General features: G+C 40.2%; 2 protein-coding genes across 2 annotated transcripts in view; one reads left to right on the forward strand and one right to left on the reverse strand.

Annotated features, from left to right (window-relative positions):
• LOC124268731 (xanthine dehydrogenase-like) overlaps window positions 1-7,330 on the forward strand; it is a 53,673-nt gene extending 46,343 nt beyond the window's left edge. Inside the window, exons 30-35 of the mRNA XM_046703760.1 lie at window positions 436-566; window positions 1,102-1,230; window positions 2,709-2,832; window positions 3,485-3,581; window positions 5,026-5,133; window positions 5,492-7,330. Coding sequence (XP_046559716.1) covers window positions 436-566; window positions 1,102-1,230; window positions 2,709-2,832; window positions 3,485-3,581; window positions 5,026-5,133; window positions 5,492-5,565 — 663 coding nt within the window. The 3' untranslated portion in view covers window positions 5,566-7,330. The remainder of the gene's footprint in view (window positions 1-435; window positions 567-1,101; window positions 1,231-2,708; window positions 2,833-3,484; window positions 3,582-5,025; window positions 5,134-5,491) is intronic.
• Window positions 7,331-13,271: 5,941 nt separating this feature from the next.
• The window catches only part of LOC124268732 (kinesin-like protein KIF17), a 39,462-nt gene continuing 28,731 nt past the window's right edge, over window positions 13,272-24,002 (reverse strand). The window contains 3 exon segments of the mRNA XM_046703761.1: window positions 13,272-13,413; window positions 13,594-14,404; window positions 15,661-15,754. Coding sequence (XP_046559717.1) covers window positions 14,196-14,404; window positions 15,661-15,754 — 303 coding nt within the window. The 3' untranslated portion in view covers window positions 13,272-13,413; window positions 13,594-14,195.

Here is a 24,002-nt window from a genome sequence, read left to right on the forward strand (position 1 = left end):
TATCACCATTTTACACTGTTCTGAAGCCGTGGTGGCTGAGTGGGTTAGATGGCTGACTTTGTGTGCTGGCGATTAGGTGCCTGACTGAGGGTGTGGTTTTGCGAACCCTTCGTAATATCACCATTTTACACTGTTCTGAAGCAGTGGTGGCTGAGTGGGTTAGATGGCTGACTTTGTGTGCTGGCGATGACGTGCCTGATTGAGGGTATGGATTGGAATCCCCGATGGGACTCAACTCAACAAAAGCTCTAAAATCTGTGCTTTACTGAGAAAGTGCAATACCAAATATAACGTGTTACAGTTGACCACTTTCCAAATTGGATTGCGTATTCATATTTGACACTTATCATAACAGATTCGGAATCGTACAATGCACTTGAGCAGAAATGTCTCTTGAAACGTTTCTTTAACCGGAGTGAAAATGTCTTGTTAAAGGGAGTCGTGCAGTGCTGTCAGCAACTGAAGACCCGGATGGACCCGGTCAAGGCCAAGATGTCGAATCCCACCTGGCAGCAGCTGGTAGCTCAGTGCTACGCCCAAGGAGTGGACTTGTCAGCCAGAAGCTCGTAAGTATACCGCAGACATAAAGTCTGTAAAGATTCTTCAAGAACACAGTGCTTAGACGTACCGTCGTAGTGGTCAACGTGACTGTATCCCAACACCGTTGAGGATTTGTGGCGTGAGCGAAACGTTTACGTCAACATCATCCATCAAATTTGGAACGTTCGAAGCAGTTCGTGACGTAAAGGCTGCCAGTTCAAAAGGTTTCATCCACATCCGTAGTTTCAGGGCAAAAGGTGTCGTTCAGTCGACAAGGTCAAGGTTGGACACGCACGGTAGCAGGCTTGAACGACACCTGCAAAGATAGCAATGTTTGTTTTTGCAGGGGGGACACATGGAGAGCGTTTTACCGGGGTTTAGTTTGCCTAAAAGGTTCCAATCATTAGTGAGGGTTGACTGACGATATGCACATCTTAGCAGTATCGGAAATTGAACGTAAAACTTGAATTCAATGAGGTAAGATTTTAACCACTGGGCCATCTTACTGTCAGGTAAATCTAATCATTCCTAGATACTTTACATCGATGTCGTCATTTTCAGAACATATCCAACAGGGGACTTCAGTAACTATAACATCTACGGTGCCACGTGTACTGAAGTTGAGGTGGACATCTTGACCGGGGAGAACCAGATCAACAGAGTGGACCTACTGTATGACTGCGGAGAGAGGTAAGACCAATAGAGTGGGCCTAGTGTATGACTGTGAAGAGAGGTAAGACCAACAGAGTGGACATCCTGTATGATTGCGGAGAGAGGTAAGACCAACAGAGCGGACATCCTGTATGACTGTGGAGAGAGGTAAGACCAACAGAGTGGACCTACTGTATGACTGTGTAGAGAGGTAAGACCAACAGAGTGGACATCCTGTATGATTGCGGAGAGAGGTAAGACCAACAGAGCGGACATCCTGTATGATTGTGGAGAGAGGTAAGATCAACAGAGTGGACCTACTGTATGACTGTGGGGAGAGGTAAGACCAACAGAGTGGACCTACTGTATGACTGTGGAGAGAGGTAAGACCAACAGAGTTGACCTACTGTATGACTGTGGAGAGAGGTAAGCCCAACAGAGCGGACCTACTGTATGACTGTGGAGAGAGGTAAGACCAACAGAGTGGACCTACTGTATGACTGTGGAGAGAGGTAAGACCAACAGAGTGAACATCCTGTATGACTGTGGAGAGAGGTGAGACCAACAGAGTGGACCTACTGTATGACTGTGGAGAGAGGTAAGCCCAACAGAGCGGACATACTGTATGACTGTGGAGAGAGGTGAGACAAACAGAGTGGACATCCTGTATGACTGTGGGGAGAGGTGAGACCAACAGAGTGGACCTTCTGTATGACTGTGGAGACAGGTAAGACAAACAGAGTTGACATACTGTGTGACTGTGAAGAGAGGTAAGACCAACAGAGTGGACATCCTGTATGATTGCGGAGAGAGGTAAGACCAACAGAGCGGACATCCTGTATGACTGTGGAGACAGGTGAGACAAACAGAGTTGACATACTGTGTGACTGTGGAGAGAGGTAAGACCAACAGAGTGGACATACTGTATGACTGTGGAGAGAGGTAAGACCAACAGAGTGGACCTACTGTATGACTGTGGAGAGAGGTAAGACCAACAGTGGATAATAATGTATGACTGTGGAGAGAGGTAAGACCGACAGTGGATAATAATGTATGACTGTGGAGAGAGGTAAGTCCAACAGAGTGGATAATACTATATGACTCCTGCGAAAGTAAAGAAGAACAGAGAGGACCTCCTGTGGAGAAAGGTAACTGAAGTTTGATGCTTCTGTTGCTAGGCAGAGTAGATGAGATGCCGTCGTGTCGGGAAAGATGCATTGTTGGTGTGGTGGTAACGGGAGCAGCCTCTACACGCGGAGGAATGATGTTATAAGTCTTTTGAGATGTTAGAGAGGAGCGAGATGTGATGTATGTATGTGACAGAGCGTGTTCTTGAGGAGGGCGTGTTATTGGCATCAAAGGAGGAAGACCAGTGTGTCATTATTGACCACTGACCAACTTAACAAGACATTTTTGTTTGGCGTTGACTGGGGGGATATCCATCGAGGACCCAGAGCCATGTTTTGTACCAGACGAATACACCATTTCTAAATATATTTGTTTACCTGTTTTCTCAGCATTAACCCAGATGTTGACATCGGCCAAGTTGAAGGAGGATTTGTGATGGGATTGGGCTACTTTTTGAACGAAGAGATGATATATGACCCCAAGACTGGCACCGCCCTGACTGATGGAACTTGGGTGAGTGGCAAGCCATAAAACAAACAAAAAAGCCACGCAAAGTGTACTTAACCCATGTTATACGTACAAGACAAACAGAACGTCAACGTTTTACCTAGAGGTCCCATATGTCTAAACCTTTTCATCTAGTTATCTGGTTCCAAAGTATAATGTGGATAAACAACGAAAAGTATCTGATGAACGAGAGACTTTTAGTCAAGGCAATCAATACTTTTATATATTTTATCAAAAATGAAAACATTTCAGTAAATTCACAAAATGTAATGGGTTTACTGTATCGAAGATATTGTATCATTGTATTGAAATTGCAATAAAGATATTCATAAACCAAATGTGCAAAGCTACTGAAGATGTTTTGAAGAAACCGTCATGAGAGGTGAAATGACACCGCATGGGTATCACGAAAGACATATCCAATTTCATGTAGGAGTTATATCTTCCTAACGAATAATGGAACTTCAGAACTTAAAGGAAATTAAAGGTATGCATCCATGACAATGTTCGAAAACCGGTATGGCCACTGTGATATGTCATTTTATTGAATTTGTAAAATATATACTCCTCTTAAATCTTAGTGGACAATATTAGACCAGTAACTATATATACATGCATAGATCTACGGTAAAGATACACTGTTGTTCTGTCTGTACAGGAATACAAACCTCCAATGGGCAAGGACATTCCAATCGACTTCCGTATCCAGTTCTTGAAGAATGCTCCAAACCCACGTGGAGTCCTAAGAGCAAAAGGTAACAACAGTCACCATGGCAACTTGATATGTTGATACTTCATATACCGTAGTCACAAGTCTAGGGGAGATAACTCTCATTTGTTTTAAATCCTTCCAGGTCTGCTGTTTTTGTAATTAAATAGTAATCGTCTGTTACCAGTCTCCAAATAACTGATTAGAAGCTGTAAACCACTAATATGTTGTATTGCTGGGTTGAAGGCCTCCTTGACAAGAAGGTGAGGTGAGGTGAAATTGGGTTTAACGTCGTGCTTGAGAATATTTCGCTCATATGACGACGTGCATGACGACGTGCATGCGTGTGTATGTGTATGTGTGGCTGCTTGTACTAGCCCAGACTGAAGCTGGTTTTATAGTGCTAGCCCACTGAGATACCATGCCGCAGTGAAGCATGAATACCCCACTCAGACACAGTATACTGACTCCGAGCCAACCAGTACCATGGGACCAACAAGTACCATATTTTAACGTCTTTTGGTATGACGCGGTCGGGGATCGAACCCGCGACCTTCCGCTCTCCGGGCGGACGCTCTAACCACTACACCACGGAGGCGGTGTTGACAAGAAGGGCATTTATGTTAATAACGTTATCATATAGCGAGGTCTCATTGAATTAACCGTGAAGATCCTGGTTAGAATTGATCTTCAACAACCCGTGGTTGTAAAAGGAGACCAGCGCGGTCAGGTGATCAGGCTTGTTGACTTGGTTGACACACGTCGTCGTATCCCACCCGCGTAGATTGATGCTCATGATGTCAATCACTGGATTGCCTGTCAGAGTAGAATATGTACACGCCGCCGTCATATAGCAATATAGCATTCTACGGCGTTTTATCATGTAACGGAGGTTGTTATCGGTGCAATAAAGCAATCTGATAAACTTGGTGTCGAAATCTGATAAATATGCAAATTAGGTCAATACACGAACTACTTTCACAAAACTCCATACACGCCATGCAAATCCTAAAATGTTAACATTTCATGGATGACGTCGTCGCGAGTTAACAGGGGGTTTACCAATGCGTGGGCGAGTTTGTGCACAAACATGGCTTATCTAAAGCAAGAGCTATGCTTGCACTATGTTAGCGACTAGTCACAACTATATGCTGTCATGAAAGACCTTCACCTTGATGTACCACTAAGTATTCTTGCCCGAATGCTCGATTCTCTTCATATAAATACGATTTGCCTTTTTTAGATTAATTTTAAGAACGACATTATATGATAAAGAGATTAGGCTTGCGTAAAGGCTCGCAGACTACAATTTTTATTCCTAATACATGATATTAATGATACGGAAACACACTCGGTTAATAATCTCTATAAACAACAACCAACAAACTTGATGAATATGTGTTAGGTAAAAAAAAAAGGGTACGTTACATTTTTGTTGTTGAAGTCCAGTATTAACTTCAGGTATTTCAAAGACAAATGTTGTGTTTCAGCTGTGGGCGAGCCACCCCTGTGTATGTCTGTATCAGCGTTGTTTGCTGTGAAACACGCCATCGAGGCTGCCAGAAAGGAAATCACCCAGGACACGTTTTTCCGTCTCGGTATGATCATTGTTTATATGTTGGCATTGATAAGCAGTTCAACATAGTACTGATGACATGTGAATGAGTGAGTGAGCGAATTTGTGAGTGAGCAATATGTGATCGAGCCACACAAGTGTTTGATTGTGAGTGAGCGTGAGTCTGTGATCGAGCCAGCAAGTGTTTGAGTGAGTAGCCATGGTCTATAGAAACGGCTTCACACCGAGAAACACCTCTAGGGAAGGTTAAGGCAATAGTTAAAACACAAAAAGGGCACGCATACATTTCATTAAAGCATGGCACATTTTAAAGACATGATAGCAAGTCTATCGCATAAATTACACCAAATGAAAACTAAATATATGTCCATCTATTGTAGACGGCCCAGCAACAGTGGAGGTGATTCAGACAGCCTGTCAGCTCGACACCTCCCAGTTGGTGTACGGGACATAGGTCGCCATGACTCATTTCGACCATGTTGAGAAGGAGTAATCAGACCTAAGGAATTAAGGAAATATGCAGTGTTAAAATGACACTTGTCGCAACAGTTTGTGTTTGCTATTGGCTTTCCTTCAGTGAATGACACTTTATATATGTAGTATGTGATTGTCTATGACGATGTATGACATTACACGAGGTATGACATCCATGAGGTACCATTAGGTATGACAGAACAAAATAATAATATATAAAAATTAATGACCAAGAATTAAGAATCACAAAACATATAACCATTACATATAAAGTCAATTATTATTTAACCATTTAAACCAATACAGTTTATTTTATTTGCTTGTTTTTAAATACAGCAGTATATAAAGGCGGGCTAAAATTTATGGATCATGCCCAGAGTGAGTGAGTTAGTTTTACGCAGCTTTTAGCAAGATTCAAGCAAAATCATGGCGGGCGAACACCAGAAATGGGCTTCACATTGTACCCATGTGGGGAATCGAACCCGGGTCTTCGGCGTGACGAGCGAGCGCTCTAACCACTATGCTACCCTAATCCCCTACCATGCTAGAAAGAATCTAGTGTTTGATATTATGAGCGAAGTTACATCTGGGTATTTGCACTTTAATCATCTTTATCAACAAGCTTGGAAATCCGATAAACATAGTCTCCCTTACTACCTGCATTCGTTGCCACGGACATGATCTAACACATTTCAAATGGGGACCAAATAATTTTGTTTCAAACTCAGATGTGCGTGTTAAGTGAGTGAGTGTTTTCGCCGCTTTTAGCAATATTCCAGCAACATCACGGCGGGGACACCAGAAATGGGCTTCACACATCGTACCATGTGAGGAATCGAACCCGGGCCTTCGGCGTGACGAGCGAACGCTTTAACCACTAGGCTACCCCACCGCCCCGTACGGGCTAAGGCATGGAGGACATTAATATGTGATTAGTTAAATATGATTGATCTGGCCTTGTGTGGCATGAAAGATTGATATGTTCACAAGTGACGTGATGTACAAGTTAAGATATTTACTGTGACTAGTGAAATATGATGAACACCTGTAATACTCTATTTAGTATATGTTTCCAATTTTGTTTAATTAAATTTCAACATTATTAATCCCAGAAAATTTGATTTTCGAAATCCAAATTCTCTGACAGTAAACAAATGAGTGTTCATTCTTTGTTCAGGCACACATGTACGATATAGTTCGCTAGTCAAAAATAAAATAAAAATCGAGACAATACATATCTGTATCAGTAGCTGTATTGGTCACGTTTTTTCATTGTCTGAATAAGATGAATACCTGTTATAATAAAATGATTCTTTTGGTCTGAACGTAATCGTCAAAACTCGGCGCCGACGCACGAATATACATAAGAAAAACAAACATGGCGGGCCTGGAGAAAATGGAAGCGATTTTGAGAAAAAAATTCAACAATCTACTGTGTCAATAAGCATAAGCACAGGTATTGAACGCCGCCAACCGAGTGATATAAAATCACTTGTTCATAAAATGTCAGTTTTGGACGCTGTCAGCGCGTAACTCATGTGTTTTGAACAGCTCGCGAGTTTTCTTCACAGAAGGTTGGACATCTGATGCTCAGGTTTGCTGACCAAATGTATTTGGTGAAATATGCATATATTAACGTTGTCATTTATTGTTTTGGACAGAATGCAGTTTTCGCTTTTGTGCAATACCACTTAATTATGTAATAAAATTATTTGCTGTCGACCAGCCAGACAAATGTGTTATGGTTCTACTGTCTGTTTTCTATATGTCGGTTTTAATCAAATGAGTACTTTGCTTGGTTGACACTTATTTCTTTACCGTCAAACAATACAGAACCATAAAAAAATCTGCATTGATTCTGTCCCCATCCTGGGCTCTTTTTGGATATCTGTGGAATGCCCTGTTTTCATCAAGAGCATGATCATTTGAAATGATTCATAAGAGAATAAATGTGCACCATAAAATGTCCTCATGAAGCGCCTCTACTCTAATCAAACCATGTCCTCACACTTGAGTTGATAGATATAAACGACTGATGGCGGTGGGCTCTATTGTTTGACTGTTGTTTACATATTAAAGAATATAATGCAGTCGGGTGGCCCTGGCTTAGTCAGGCTTGTGATCGTACCCTTGCCCCCTCTTCACACAGCCCAGACAGCCAATGGGACTTCTCATAGTCAAACCCACCAAGAACTTTCCAGAGAATTATGAAGGCTCCCCAACACTCTAGGATTCTGTATTACCCATTAAGTCAGAAGGGCTGTGCACCTGGGAATGTGCTGGTATGGTACAAACCTGGAAAGATCCAAGAGTCTGAAAACTACAACAAATATCTCCAGTTTCTTCACACTTTTATCAACATTTGGAACATAATAATGTGTACAACTCATCTGATGATGTGATCAGCCAGTGATGAAAGACAATGTATAGATTGTGAATCTCAACATCATACAAATGAAAAAACAACAACACTATGATACAATCACATTGAAAAATACTCATAAGCAAATAATATATTACTATTATTGCAAAATCCCTCAAAATATGGAATTTCTGAGATAACTGTTAAATGTCAAGAATATTCTCACAACTACATTCCTGCTGCAGCTTTGTGATTAGGATACATGTCTTTTTGCTTCAATCCTGGCATTTTTGCCTTGTTCGTAGTATTTACAGTAACAGACATGGAATTGAATACATGAACATTACACAAACCTATAAAACCCAGTGTTCTGAAACAATGTCATGAAAGTGGATGTTCAAATAAATACTGGAATGTTTGACACTGCAATGACAGTCACACAGATAATGTTTTCCTGTACTTGTCTGTCCATCGTCACGCTTTTTGGATAAAATATTGTGATGAAGTAATGCAATAAACAAGCACTTCATCAGTGCACGATACCAGCACAGCTTCATTGGGATGCACTTCCACACAGAATACATAAATACAATTAAGTATTCAAAAAATAATTATTGATTTGTTTTCTTTCACACTCAGTGCAATGTTCAACCAGTGTTCAATGCATTTGGAGTAACAAAATATGTTTGTTTGCAGAGTCCAGCAGATACAATTCTTTACATGTTTCCATACAAATAGAGTGAGTTTAGTTTTACTCAGCAATATTCTAGCTATATGGCGGCGGTCTGGACCAGACAATCCAGTGATCAACAGCATGAGCATCAATCTGCACAATTGGGAACCGATGACATGTCAAGCGAGCCTGACCACCAGATACCGTTAGTCGCTTCTTACGACAAGCATTGGTTACTGAAGATCAATATTCTAACCCGGATCTTCACGGGTCGATGAAAATGGAATAGGGTGGAAATGTTATTCAGTCTGGTTGAATATTAGCAGCAAGCAAACACCTGTTCGATTAAGTTAATTAAAAGACTGATAACATGGCATATATTTTGTCCAGGGTCCTGTTTCCCAAAATGATCTCAGCACAAAATCTACCTTAAGCCTATGGCAATTTCATGATGATCCTCCTAGTACTGATGTCGTTTTGTGAAACATTTGGCAGATGGGTAAACAAAACAACATTCAACAATTTTGATTGACAATTCTCTAAACAAGAGCAAATTCTTCGATCATCCTGTAGTTGAAACATTTGGCATGCAATAGTCTTGGAATGGACACACTTCCTGGAGAAGACATCAAAATAAAATTATAACCACAAATATCAAGGTTTTACACTGGCTGACTGGGTTCGGTTTTACGCCGCTTTTAGCAATATTCCAGCAACATCACGGCGGGGGACACCAGAAATGGGCTTCACACATTGTACCCATGTGGGAATTCGAACCCAGGTCTTCGGCGTGATGAGCGAACGCTTTAACCACTAGGCTACCCCACCGGCCCCTTAATATATACATAACACCTCATGTGAATCCAATAATAACATGTAGCTGGTAATAGAATTAAGATTACACAAAAATACTTAATATTTATGAGGATTTAATTGTAAAGGCCAGCTATGTATATTGTTTGTTGTTGTCTATAATCCATTCCAAACCCGCCCGTAATCTCCCCCTTCCGTAACACCCCCAAACTTTCACAGAAACCATCAAAATGAATACATTTACATATGCTGTCTCTGCTGTGATTGTCTTTGAGATATTTTTGAAGAAAATATATGGCATGATTAAGGACAAAGTTGGTTTTTAGAATACAAAAATGTTCCTAGCAGTATTTCTTTCAGAGTGAATCCCAAACAAGTAGATACATTTGAGATCTTCTGTCCATACCCACCCAACCCCCTTACAATCCATCTTATCATAGCAAGAGCGTAGTAAGCCATTTTTTTCGTGCAAGCCTGATAGGTAGCAAAGCTTCATATTTAGAAAGTATTTGAGGTATTTTGGGCAAGAATTAGATTTTTTTTTTTTTAGCAAAAATCAAGTCGGTGTTGTTGTTTTTATAATGGCAGGTACGCCTCTGTAGGTACCAAAAACCTGACATACGGTAACAGTTTTAAGGGAGAAATATTGCTAGCACATCAGCTAACAGTTCTAAAAAGTAGAAATACATGATTTATTATCAAGTATGAATAACTTGGTCAGGTGGATCATGGAATGCTTATGACTGAAAGCTTGCATCTGGAAAAATTTTCAATTCCAATTAATGTTGAGACTGTGAGAGATTCATAATACATACATATGCATATTTCTTTTTACACTGAAACCTTCATGAATAAAACAAACATTTTAACATGACTGAACATATAAAATTATATCTGAGCAAAACACAGTGACATCAATGATAACGAATGACAGAATAAACAAGAAGTCATATATTAAAATAATAGTGCTATTTACAATGGTACGATTTGTCATGTACACAAGTCTCAATAGGTCTTGCTCTTAGCATATTTATAAAATCAGATTAAAGTATGGACAGAACATAACATTAACTGAATCTGTAACAAAAGATAAAACATTTGAGAAATACCAACAAATGATATATAAACAATTTCAATTTCTTTTCTACTATTCTTCCCATAACCAACATAAGTTCCAGAACTGAACGTGAAGCAACAGTTTCACCAATAATTCATTCATATATTATGTCGTGATTACTTCTCTACAATATATCTTCAATATAACCTGAAAAGACCATCTTTCAAAATAAGTTTTACATTCAATAGATGTTAGAATTAGGTAGGCCTGTTTGTTCAGCTATATGACAATGGTCTGTAAATCAAGCCTGGACTAGAGAATGCAGTCATCCATATCATGGGCATTGGTCTATGCATTTTGGATACGATGACATGTGTCAGTGAACCTGACCACCTGATGCTGTTTAGTGGACTAGGTACCGGTGTGTTTACTTTTACGCCACTTTTGGCAATATTCCATAAATAGCACGGTAGGGGACACCAGAAATGGGCTTCACACATTGTACCCATGTGGGAATTGAACCCGGGTCTTCGGCGTGATCAGCCAATGCTTTAACCACTAGGCTACTCCACTGGCCCCACTTGTCATAGATCAATCTATACATATTATATAGTCTGTTTGCAGTGAAAATGTACCGATGAATTTCACTTTAAACAAAAATGTAAATGGAATAAAGTGAAATTAAGATTGCGAATCCCCATAAATCTACCTTGCCAATTGAAAATTTAAATCTTAGATTTTTATTCAACTTAGGAAAAAAGTTGTTGAACAAACGATGATTGATTCAAATCGCTTATATTGGTTTGTATTACAAGGGGGTAAGCGCAGTAGTTGGAACAGTGATACAAATGCACGTGCAGTATGTGATGAGCGTTAACTTAGACCAACCTTACGTATTCTCGGTGTTTCATTTAATGTGCATACCCCCTTGTAATACAAACCAATAATACTGATTTGAAGCTATGATTGTTTGTTAAACAACTTTTATCCTAAGTTGAATAAAATTCTGAGATTTAAACTTTCAAATGGCAAGGTAAAATTATGAGGATTTGCAATCTTAATTTCACCTTATTTGATTTACTTTTTTGTTTAAAGTGAAATTCATCGGTACGTTTTCACTGCAAACAGACTATAGATAAAATGACAATGCTCATTATGCAAACAGCATGTAATCAATAAAAACATAAACACTTTCGCTCCCTTCTCAAGAATACATAAAAAGAGACAGTTTTATAGGTTATATATTATCTTAATATTGATAGTTAATATTATGATATTACCAATTGAAGATGGTAATATTTGTATGTATGCTGTGATGGGATAGTCTCTGCAATATAGGCTAAAAAATCATTTCTTTATATTGACAAAACTTTACACTGTGTTAAACATGAACAAGTTGATGTGGAACAAAGGCAATAACTGGGCAAGATGTTAGAATCTGCATCCAAACAATGCCTCAGTTGTCATAAAATCTTACTTTTCCACAAGATTTTGTTTGTTGGTATTGTTTAACAGCTCACTCAGCAATATTCCAGCTATATGGCAGTGGTCTGCAAATAGTCAACCCTTTACCAGACAATCCTGTGATCAACAGCATGAGCATCGATTCTACACAATAGGGTCGATGACATGTGTCTAATCCAAGTTTCTGCGTTAGTAATGACTGACCGAGCCTGACCACCTGATCCCGTCAGGACAAGCCTCTTATGACAAGCATGGGTTGCTGAAGATCAATTCTAACCCGAATCCTCATGGGTCATTTCCACAAGAGCGAGTCTTCATTAAGTGACACATCAATGTCTACATACAAATCAGAGTTCACTGCGTTAGCAATGACTGACCAAAAACTGGACATTCTGTGAATATAACAATGCTTTGATATAAGAAATGCAGGTTTTGAGGCTACTCAACCATAACATTATCTAAAACCAAAATCACTAATATTACATTCTAGCTCACCCGTAAAATGATAGCAACTCAAACATTGGTAATGACATCTCTGTAACCTACACTAATAACAACTAGTCAACCATGTGTACAATATGTGTGTGTGTGCGCGCGCGCGTGCATGTGCGTGTGTGTGCGATAGTTTTTCCACATTAGGAAAACAATGTGGAAATAAATGTCTGTAATACAGACAAAACAAATTCATCATCCAGGTGAACCATACATTTTTTCCCAGTCAGCACATCCTGACTCCCAAGGGACATAACTCTGTACAACACATTGTGGTGCATAACTTACCCTATTCATTTCTTTCTAAAATTCAGAGATGCGCAACATATCATGCAGTACCTCCATTCCTAGAGCTGTTCCATCTACCACAAGGACTAGACTGAGAATTCCTATCACATACCGACATTGCATAGTCCACATTTAAAAGTGATCACATAGTATCAGGACAATTCTGTAACAATAGACAGCTTAAAGCTCTGTGTGTGTAAAATCTGTGTAACGTGGACGGAGAGAAGTAGTAAGTGGAATGTGCAATGCATTTAACAACGAATATCACATAAATATGCTTTGATATAACAACAGTAAAGGTTTTGGATCATTCTACACAAAAAGATAAATAGATGTTAGAATATCTTTGTCCAAAGTCATTAAGGTAAACATAACTTGGTGCAGGCTGTTTCACATTCATCGCAGCCAAGGGTGTATTTTGTGAGTTAAAATTTCCATAAATCTCTGACCACTATGAGTGAGTGAGTTTGTTTCTTTCACCACTTTTAGCAATATTCCAGCAATTTCATGGCGGGGGACACCAGAAATGGGGTTCACACATTGTACCCATTTGGGAAATCGAACCCGGATCTTTGGAGTGATGAGCGAATGCTTCAACCATTGGGCTGACCCCCGCCCTGGGACACTATGAACTGTCAAGATGAAAATATAGTATCTCAAAAGCTATTTCCTTCCAAACCTACAAGACTGACTGACTGAGTTTGGTTTTACGCCGCTTTTAGCAATATTCCAGCAACATCAGGGCGGGGGACACCAGAAATGGGCTTCACACATTGTACCCATGTGGGGATTCGAACCCGGGTCTATGGCGTGACGAGCCAACGCTTTAACCACTAGGCTACCCCACCGCCCCCCAAACCTACAAGAGGGAACCATTAACACGGATGAATCATGTTTGGCATGTGTGTTACATCTGGTTGTGAGCTTAATATGGGAGAAAAACATGATGCACGTCGCAGATGTTGCACAGGTGCAACTCATGACTGCGGGTATGGTATTGACAAACACAGAATATAATGAAGACAACATTTGAACCATTACTACATTTCTGGCGTGCATAGGGATGCAGTTCTGCACAGCGAACTTTACCCCCTTCGATGACTGGGCCACCTGTGACCCCTATGCAGGCCCATCACATGTGGCCTTAAAACAACAAGGATCACCGTGATGCAAACTTGGATTCAACCCCAGTTTCAGCCAATCCTGACACATCAATTATAGCACTTAGACCACTGAGCCATCTGCAGCTCAATTAACTCTGAAAACTTTTGAGACATCATCAGGCATTGCAAAACCCTGAATTACCTTGGGTTGTTTACTCTTGTTTATCCATAATCTTCAATTTGGACTGATGAATCAGTTCATGAGTTCAACTCATGTCCATGTTTAAAAGCAGTTGATATGTGATAGAAAATTGTAATGGTAAACACAATTTTCCAGATTTCGACACAAAAGCCTGCATCAATAATCATAGGTCCCCTTCTTCTTCTTGGGCTTCTTCCCTGAGACAGTTGGCAAAGCATCGAGTCGGGATGGTCGCCGAAACACACCTTCATCATTATGTAGTTGACCATGAACTTGGGCAGCTCGGAGCTCCCGGCTCATTGGTTCTTCAGCTCGAGAGAAGGAGTTTCCATTGGTGGCGTAGGAATCTCGGATTTCACGCATACCTGGAGAATAAGAATTGATGATGATCGTTGCTCATGATGTTGATCACTGAATTGTGGAACAATGCCAAGTTCAACGAACTGATCTTTCAGCTACGACGATTGTAACACTACGTATGGGAGTTATCGATTACAGTTCGTTTGACTTGAGACCGATGAATAGCTCACTAACACAAAATCTAGTAAATACAACAAGACAAACAGCCAGGTAATCAACAAGCGTGTCCAGTGAAATTTCAATTTCAGACGTACACCTCGCACACCTGGCTGTTCTACCAGCAAGTGGTCCTCCCTCGTAAGAAATAGCGAAAAGTGACAACAAAATAATGATCGTTTGTTAAACAACTTTTTTATTCGGGTGTCCAAAATTATGAGACAAATCATCAGAGTTGGTCTGTCGAGTTTGATTTTGTTGCATTTATAAGATTTTGTGTTAGTGAGCAATTCATCGGTTTCAAATGAAGTCAAACGGACTGTAGCTGGAATATTGGTGAGTGGTGCGATACACAACAACAAAACAAAACCTTTCAATGCAGGGGTTCAACAATCCCATTGCCCGACGCCCGGGACAACTCAGTTTTCATTTCGGGCAATCAAATAATGGTATCTTACTTGTCTGTGGGCTACTAGATAATTTCCACTTATGGTTTCAAACTGCAAATAAACTTTGATTTAATTTCATATCTGCTCAAAATGTAGCTATTAAATTTTGCAATGATAATAAAGTAGAGTTATCTTCCTTTGCTATTTATCACTTTTCAATAAATAGTCCAGTAAACAATAACATCAAATACCATGTTGATTTCTTTTTTCATAATTACATCATCATAATTATGTCATAAAATCAGGGCAAGTGGAAAATTAGTCAGGACAAGCTACTTTCTTAAAGTCACTTGCCCTGTGGCAAGTGGCTTCTTAAAAATAAACTGAACCCCTGCAATGACAATGTCACAAACAATTCACCCCATGAAAATCAAAGAACATAAAGATCAAGTAATCTAATACCCAGTTTGTCTTCCACTGATCACTCTGTTCTGAGTGACTATCAAAGTTCATTAATCTGGGTGAGTGAGTGAGTTAGTTTAGTTTTACGCCACTTTTAGCAATATTCCAGCAATATGACAGCGGGGGACACCAGAAATGGGCTTCACACATTGTAACTATGTGGAAAATCGAACCCAAGCCTTCGACGTACGAGCCAATGCCTTAACTAAGGTTTGAGATCCTACAAATATTTTACCCTATGCTGGAGTACTTACTGATCTTGTTGCCTGAATCTGGAGACTGCATCAGCTGATTAGTGCGACGAGATTGAAAGTAGGAGTTGGATATGTCTTCACTCTGACGTAGTTTCTGAAACAGTCATATCAAATATGTAATTTTTTGAGTAAAATTGATATTTTATACTTATCCTGACTCATGCTCTTTTGCTTGTCTCCTTCCTCTTGCGAACATAGTGGAACACTTGTATCTCCCTAATTGAAGTTCCCTTCAATGTAAAATCACTAATTAGTACACCACGAGTTACCTCCCTTCCACAAGCGCGGGAACGAGGGCGCCACCTCTACCCATGTGCCTCACTCTCTCCTCATATACTGAGCCCAACATTTGAATTTACAGGGGAAATCCAAAGTGTTATTTGGGGAGGATGGGAGGGCTGACCTCATGAGTCAGGATAAGTATAAAATATCAATTTTACTCAAAAAATTACATATTTTTCCTTATCCTGACTCATGCTCTTTTGCTTGTAGAATCCTACGGATTGGAGGTGGGAATATATAATACTTTGGATTTTAATAATTAGTGATTTGAACTGTGATGATTGTAATAACCCTATGGGAACTTCATAAAGGCACTGAACTGATGAATTCCTGCTGCTAACTTATCAGCTGCCATATAAAGGTTATTACAATGTACTTATTATGATAAAGTATATATAACATTAATACAATGCTTAAGACTAATAGACTTAAGCTTGTTAATATGCTAGTATAAACTCCTTAGAGTTTGTTAGCTAAATTACTTTAAAATATAAACATAGTACTAAGCTTAAGATATGATTAAACTTAAGCTAATTATATAATAGCAAAACTCTTTTAGAGTTTGTTAGTTAATGTACTTATATGATATAGACATAGTGCTGAGCTTAAGATATGAATAAGCTTTAGCTACCTATATAATAGCAAAACTCTGTAGAGTTTGTTAGCTAATATATTTTTACAATATGAGTATAGTACTGTGCTTAAGATATAATTAACTTAAGCTACATATATAATAGCCAAAACTCTGTAGAGTTTATTAGCTTATAGATTAATAATGTAACCATAGTACTAAGCTTAAGATAAGATTAGACTTAAGCTAAATGTATATAGCAAAAAACTCCTTAGAGTTTATTAAAAAAACTCCTTAGAGTTTATTAACTAATATACTTTTATGTTAGCTAATACATATAACCATAGTACTGAGTTTAAGATATAATTAAACTTAAGCTATATATATAATAGCAAAACTCCGTAGAGTTTTGTTAGCTAATACATTTTATAATGTAACCATACTGCTTAAGATATGATGAAACTTAAAGGTCACATGCAACCAAAAAATCAAACATAATTAAAACACAATTATCACTTCTTCATGACATATAATATGCATTGCTGATTATGAAAAAACAAATAAACAAAATTATAAGCGTATAATCGCAAATCAAAAGTGCAATATTTTGTACTTGGGTTTACCTCCCCTCGAACGAAGCAGCCGGGATACCAACCCAGTCAGAGCGGGTGGGTGTGCACTCAAGTGTAACGGCTGGTTCATTAGCAGATACTTCAGCCATGGTCATTGTGTGTGTATATAGAAAGTTGGGTTTTGTAAATACATCCTCATTTTTTGTGTATAACATTTTGCAATCAACAGACATCATAACATGTCATGTGTTCAAGTGTCACACCTGCCTGTCTGTGTAATTACATAATGTGACAGAGACCGAACTCGGCCATAAATCAATGCGTTTTGTTTATGGTGTATAGCCTGATTGGTGTTAAGTTCAAATTGCATGTGGTCAGTGATCGCAGTTGTGTATTGAATATTGTCATTAGCAGACAGGCAGGCAGACACACTGGTGTCAATAAAACAAGACATTGAGTTTTGTCTGTGACAGCTTACATATCTATATCACAGTTAGAAATCGTGTCAACTCTAAATAATGACATTGCTTTTAAGTATCGAACTGAGAAAGTGACTCGGTAAGAAGAGCGTGTGGTGAAATAGACAAATGAAATTATATAAACAGTTTATTTACTGTCATAACATCTAAAAGCTCGCGACTGTGAGATATCAACAAAATATTATGAAAATAGCTCACACCAAAGCCTTCACCGAAAGTATTCACCAGACAGCCCCGCTTCCAAGTTGCGGGAACCTATTTCACTGGGCAAGACGCGTGCTGAGCGCAGCCCAGCTGTTGAAACCCGTATTCCCCAGAAAAGTCTGGGGAAAATTAGTGAAACGCTTGAACTCCGATTTCGCTGCTTTTTCATCGCGTTATTTTTCAACTTTATAAGTTGAATTTGCATTTTTGACACTTTTTTTCCGTAAGTCCATACCGAAAGGTATCAGAATCTGCAAAGTTGTGTTTTACGTTGCATGTGACCTTTAAGCTAATTGTATAATAGCAAAAAACCCTTTAGAGTTTGTTAGCTAAAATACTTATATGATATAAACCTAGTATTGAGTTTATGAAGGAAACCTTAAGCTACATATATAATAGCAAAAACTCCGTAGAGTTTGTTAGCTAATATACTTATATGATATAAACATAGTATTGAGCTTTGAAGGAAACCTTAAGCTACATATATAATAGCAAAAGCTCCGTGAGAGTTTGTTAGCTAATATACTTATATGATATAAACATAGTATTGAGCTTAAGATTTGAAGGAAAACTTAAGCTACATATATAATAGCAAAAACTCCGTAGAGTTTGTTAGCTAATACAAGTTATAATGTAACCATAAAGCTTAAATTATGATGAAACTTAAGCCAAATATATAATAGCAAAAAACTCTTTTAGAGTTTTGATAGCTAATATACCTATATGATATAAACATAGTACTGCGCTTAAGATATGAATAAGCTTAAGTTACATATATAATAGCAAAAAACTCCGTGAGAGTTTGTTAGCTAATACATGTTATAATGTAACCATATTGCTTAAGATATGATGAGACTTAAGCCAAATAGCAAAACTCTTTAGAGTTTGTTAGCTAATATACTTATATGATATAAACATAGTACTGAGCTTAAGATATGAATAAGCTTAAGCTACCTATATAATAGCCCAAACTCTGTAGAGTTTGTTAGCTTATATATTTTTACAATCTGAGTATAGTACTATGCTTAAGATATAATTAAGTTAAGGTAAATATATAATAACCAACTCTGTAGAGTTGTTAACTTATATATTGTATGATGTAATAATCATAGTACTGTGATGATAAAAAGAACTTAAGCAAATTATATATAGCATGTAGCTATTTAGTACTGTTATAAGATAAGTAGAAATCTGTAAGATTGACTTATCTTCTCCGAGGAACTGTCAACTGTTGTGCGAGGACCATGGGATCGAATTGGTGGATACCTGAGACGTCCTCGGTGATGATATCTCTCAGATAATGGTTGGCAACCACCATATCGGATCTCCAGAAAATAAACCCTCCATTATTTCAAATAACATTGTGTAGATCAATTGTAGAAGTTAGCGCTCTAATATCATGAGTATTAAAAGCTCATGGAGGGTCGGATTGGGTCCATCCGTCTTGTATGCACGTAGTATGACAGTTCTGATCCAAACGGAGATATAGTACGTGAGATTTCATTCTGCGTAAGTTGATGATAGAGGAAATAATCTGTTGCATTATTCCCTTCTGTTTGGTTCGGTGGAGATAAATTTACAGTGCTCTTGCTGGCCATCGTGATAGAATCATCGTATCATGGAGTCCAAGTATGTCATCCAGGCGTGTTCATAAACCTCACTTGTGAGGTGTTGGAGCACTATATTCAGATCCCCAAGTTGGAGGGTGAAACTTCCGTTTTAATTCTCCAATCAGAAAGTTTAAGTAGGTTTACTAACCATCTAGTTGTGTTAGTAGCTTGATTATGAAATTCAGCTGTAGTCTGAGACGCTGTGGATTTAGATCCACTTGTATCCCGTCGTCTAGGTTATTCGCTAAGTCCTTGACGATGTAGGTGCACAACCAGGTGTGTCTGTCCTCGTTGAACTTTATGTAAAATTGCCTGACTGCCGCGTGGCTCCTCGTCCTAACTTGACAGGGGAGGTCTCTAACCTGAAGAAAGCAGCCCAATCATGAAGGTTCAGATTAACTGGACTGTAAGGAGGCTTGCTCGTTCACTGATATATAGTTGTCACTTGTAACGTAAGTCTTGAACTGTGAACTAAGATCGACCTCTCAAGTGAGGTCGTTGTCCAACGCCGGTCCAATCAGAACAAGGCATTTTGATTCTGTAGAATACCCGCTGTGATGTCACCGGTGTAGCAGGAAAAACCTTGTATAAAATCTTGCCGCCGTTGATATTAGCATAATCGCCGGTCTTCACCGTAGCTTCCCCGGTTACCCGAAAGTGACCACGTGTTTCGAGGGTTAAAGGTAAACGCTGAAACCTCCAGCCAAATACCTCGCTCTGTAATATTAATGCTGGGTAGGTTATTTTCCTGGCTGTCGTGAAAGTAACTTCAGTTTTGAATATAATTCCGACTTCCTTATATAAAGGTACAATAAACTTGCAAGTTGTCAGCTTGTAGACTGTATACATGAATGTATCGTCATAATTGTAGAATTAAAGCTGAACTTGTTGTACATATTTCTTCTCAGAAACTTTGACGATTATGAGTTATACCGCTGTAACAAGGCTGCTGTTCAATTTCGATATTGAATTGTCTGCAGATCTGCGTAATGGTCACGCATGTAGATAATCGTATCAGTAGTCCGGGATTGCATATTCTAGCAATCTATACTGAAAGGTTGATTTCTGTGAAGATCTATGAAACGCCGTTGACTAATTAATATAGCGGCGTTCTGTGTTGTAAATAGCCTGTGCAATTGTCTTCGTAGGCTTATAGGCGGCATATGGCATACAGTTGATAGACAACTTATGCGATGTCTTGAACGGACTGACGAGTAGCTATATATGACGAGTGGCTAATATATGGAGACCTTGGAGGAGATTTCCTCGGTGGACGCCGGAGACTTCGCGGAAGCTCTCAAGTATCCATTCTAGATTTTCTGTGTGAGGTAGACTTGGAGCCACTTAGCCTTCGCAGCGACCTTCGGCGAAGGTATCGAGTCAGAGCCCCGATCAGTATATATATAATATATGAGCTTGCTTCAGCTTAAGCGACCTCTGTGTTCAACAGGAGTGAGTGAGTGAGTGTTTTGTTTTACGCCGCACTCAGCAATATGTGGGGTCGGTGAAGCGCCTCCTCGTGGCGCCCCCTTGTAACTGGTGAGGCTCTAGTTCCTTCAGCGGAGGTGGCCTGGGACTTCCTTAGCGAAGTGTCTAGAATCCGATCAATATATGAGCGTTAGCTTCATACAGGGTGTGGTTCTTGCTGGTTCTGCATAAGTAGAGCCGAGTAGATCATCCTATCATCTTCAGAAGTCGTGTCACGAAATCTGGTGATAAGAATCTCATTGATCGTTCTAGATCTATTAAGGCCAAGAACATACGCCTCTGGCGTTTGAACTGTTATGGCTTTATGGTAGGCTGTGTCCACATACTGTGGCACCGCAGCAATCGAGTCGATCGGAGGTAAGGTGATGGCGTCTGCCTCGTCTTCCTTTATCAGGTATGTCTGCGCCGAGTTGCCACTCTTGGAAGGTGAAGAGAGATCTAGGTTGTTTACCATCCAATATCGTATCTCAGCGTCTGAGAAAATGATGCCTCCATCATTTTCTATCCCAGCATCGCTGATGAGAGGTTGATGCTCTTCTGATGGTGGACTGTGTATTTCTATCTCTATGTCGGTGGACTTCGGGGAGACCTGACTGTAGACTTGTGTGCAGACTTGTGTGGTGACCTGTGAGACGATCGACGTGGTGATGTCATGAGGAGATCGGGCGCGGTGAACGGCGCGAGATCGTGTTGGTGATCTGCATCTATGGGTTGACCTTCTCGAGACCTGTGAGGAGAATGTTGATAGCTTCGCGAAGCTCTTGTGTAGTCAGGTGTCCTTCGCGAAGGCCTTCGCGAAGCTTCCTCGTCCGGTCCTGGGAACGGCGATTTGACCTTCGCGAAGGCTTCCGTGAGGTCTGATGGTCTGAGTCCGCATCTAAGGATGAAGCCGAGGAAGGTGATGATCTATCCCGCCTTCGCGAAGGCCTTCGCGAAGGCTGTACATCTGGGTCCTTCGTCGAGGTGGTCTGCGACTTCGCCAGCGAAGGTGGCTTCATCCGTGGCTGCTACGCTGATGGGGGTGCCTCTGGGGTGTCGTCTGCGTTGGAACCTTCGCTGGAAGGCTCAGGCCTTGGGCTGGCTGCTTCTCCAGTCTGTAGTGGCCCTCCATCATGATCATGATTTGCCGCAACAGTTCATCTGGGATGGTCTGCGACGAATTAGTCGGTGCCCTCTCTGCGATGTTAGCGGCGGGGCCCTCAGGGAAGTCGTCTGACGCCAGTGTAGAGACCTCAGGCTGCATGGCGATCTCTGCTGATGTCACTGTAGCTGTCTCCGGTCGCTTCTTGTGGCGTACGTCGGGGATGATGATCGGCTGATCATCGTAGAGGCCCAGTTCAGCGGCTGGAACAATCTCGGTTGAGAAAGTCCTAGTAGACTTCGTTGATATCCCCTCAGAGGTCGACGCTGCCCTGGGGGTGTGAAGTCTGCGTTGAGTGTTGGTAGCGACGGGACCCTCAGGAAGAATATATCAGCGTTGGTACATCAGGCTGCATGTTGATCTGCGCTGACATCACTGTTGTCGACATCGGTCATTCTTTTGATGTACATCAGGTATGATGATCGGCTGATCATCATACAGGCCCAAATCTGCGACGGGAACAATCTCGGCTGAGAAAGTTCAAGTAGACTTCGTTGATTCCCCCTCAGAGGTCGCGTTGAGATGCAGTAGAAACCCTCTAGTCTTCGGCTGCGACGATGGGATGTCTGGGGAAGCAGGATGCTTCTTGGAGGCGGCGGACTACGTCCCACGCCTCTCCACCACTCTAGCGGAACACCAGACGGGAGGGGGGTCGACCAACAGCAGTAGACTGGCGAGGGGTTCAGGTGTATCAGTCATGGCTAGACTCTGCATACGCGACCTATCTGCTGCGCGTCTCAAACGCAAAGTAATATTTATTAAAGGCAGAATTGGATAAATTAGTACCACAACTGCAATGTGAATAACATGAAACATGGCGCAGTACAGCTAGGGCATATTAAATGCGGATCAGCAGCAGAATAAAAAACGTAATGTGCAACAGTACAGAATTTTTATCAACGTAATCCACTGAAACAACACGGCGTCCGTGAATAAACAGTAGAAACACCGACTAAATATCAATATATAATTGTTGAAGATACTAGCTAAACCTCTATAGATGTCTATGACGGGGTAACTAACTAAATATAATCAAAGGATATAGTGTGTCGGGAGACACAGGCGCTCTCACGTCCAGCTCACTGGGCGAAGAAGGAGAGAGTGAGGCACATGGGTAGAGGTGGCGCCCTCGTTCCCGAGCTTGTGGAAGGGAGGTAACTCGTGGTGTACTAATTAGTGATTTTACATTGAAGGGAACTTCAATTAGGGAGATACAAGTGTTCCACTATGTTCGCAAGAGGAAGGAGACAAGCAAAAGAGCATGAGTCAGGATAAGGAAAAATACAGGCATGTTATCAGTCTGTCTGCAATGAAGAACATACATACTGATATTATATATCTCAGCTTCTCCAAGTATCAGGGCCTAATTCAGCTGGGGTGATCTTGAGCTTAAATATGTTACGATCTCTTTAGTGAACAGATCACTTTGTAGAACAATGCCAAGCTCAACTAACTAATCTTTGAGCTACGTCTATTGTAAGCTTAAGTATCGTAACGTTCACCTTAGTGAAAAGATGACATCGTAGAACAGGGTCAGTTCAACGAATTTATCTTTCAGCTGCGATGATTGTAACATTGCGTGTGGGAGATGATCACCTATGTGATTGTAACATTAATTGATACTTCAGCTGGGACATTACATTAGTGTGGGAGTTACGATCACCTATGTGCAAAGATTGCTTTGAAGAAAAGGGCCATTTCATTTAATTGATACTTCAGCTAAGATGATTGTAAGCTTAAGCGTGCTATTTACAATCAATTTAAAGTAAAGAAGGCTTTGTTGAACTGGGCCATTTCAACAAATCGATCCTTGAGCATGGTGATCGTAAGTTTACATTTGGGAGTTACGATGACCATAGTGTGAAAACTGCTTTGTGGTGTAGAGCCTTGGTCAACAGGTAAATGAAATCTTTGACATGTACAGGTGTGTAATTGTGAATCTTTATATAAATTATCTTGGTTATATATTATAAATATTATGGTCAGTTTTGATGT

Source organism: Haliotis rubra, unplaced genomic scaffold, assembly GCF_003918875.1.
Source record: "Haliotis rubra isolate DU_JTF1 unplaced genomic scaffold, ASM391887v1 Scf14, whole genome shotgun sequence".
Classification (NCBI taxonomy): Eukaryota; Metazoa; Mollusca; class Gastropoda; order Lepetellida; family Haliotidae; genus Haliotis; species Haliotis rubra.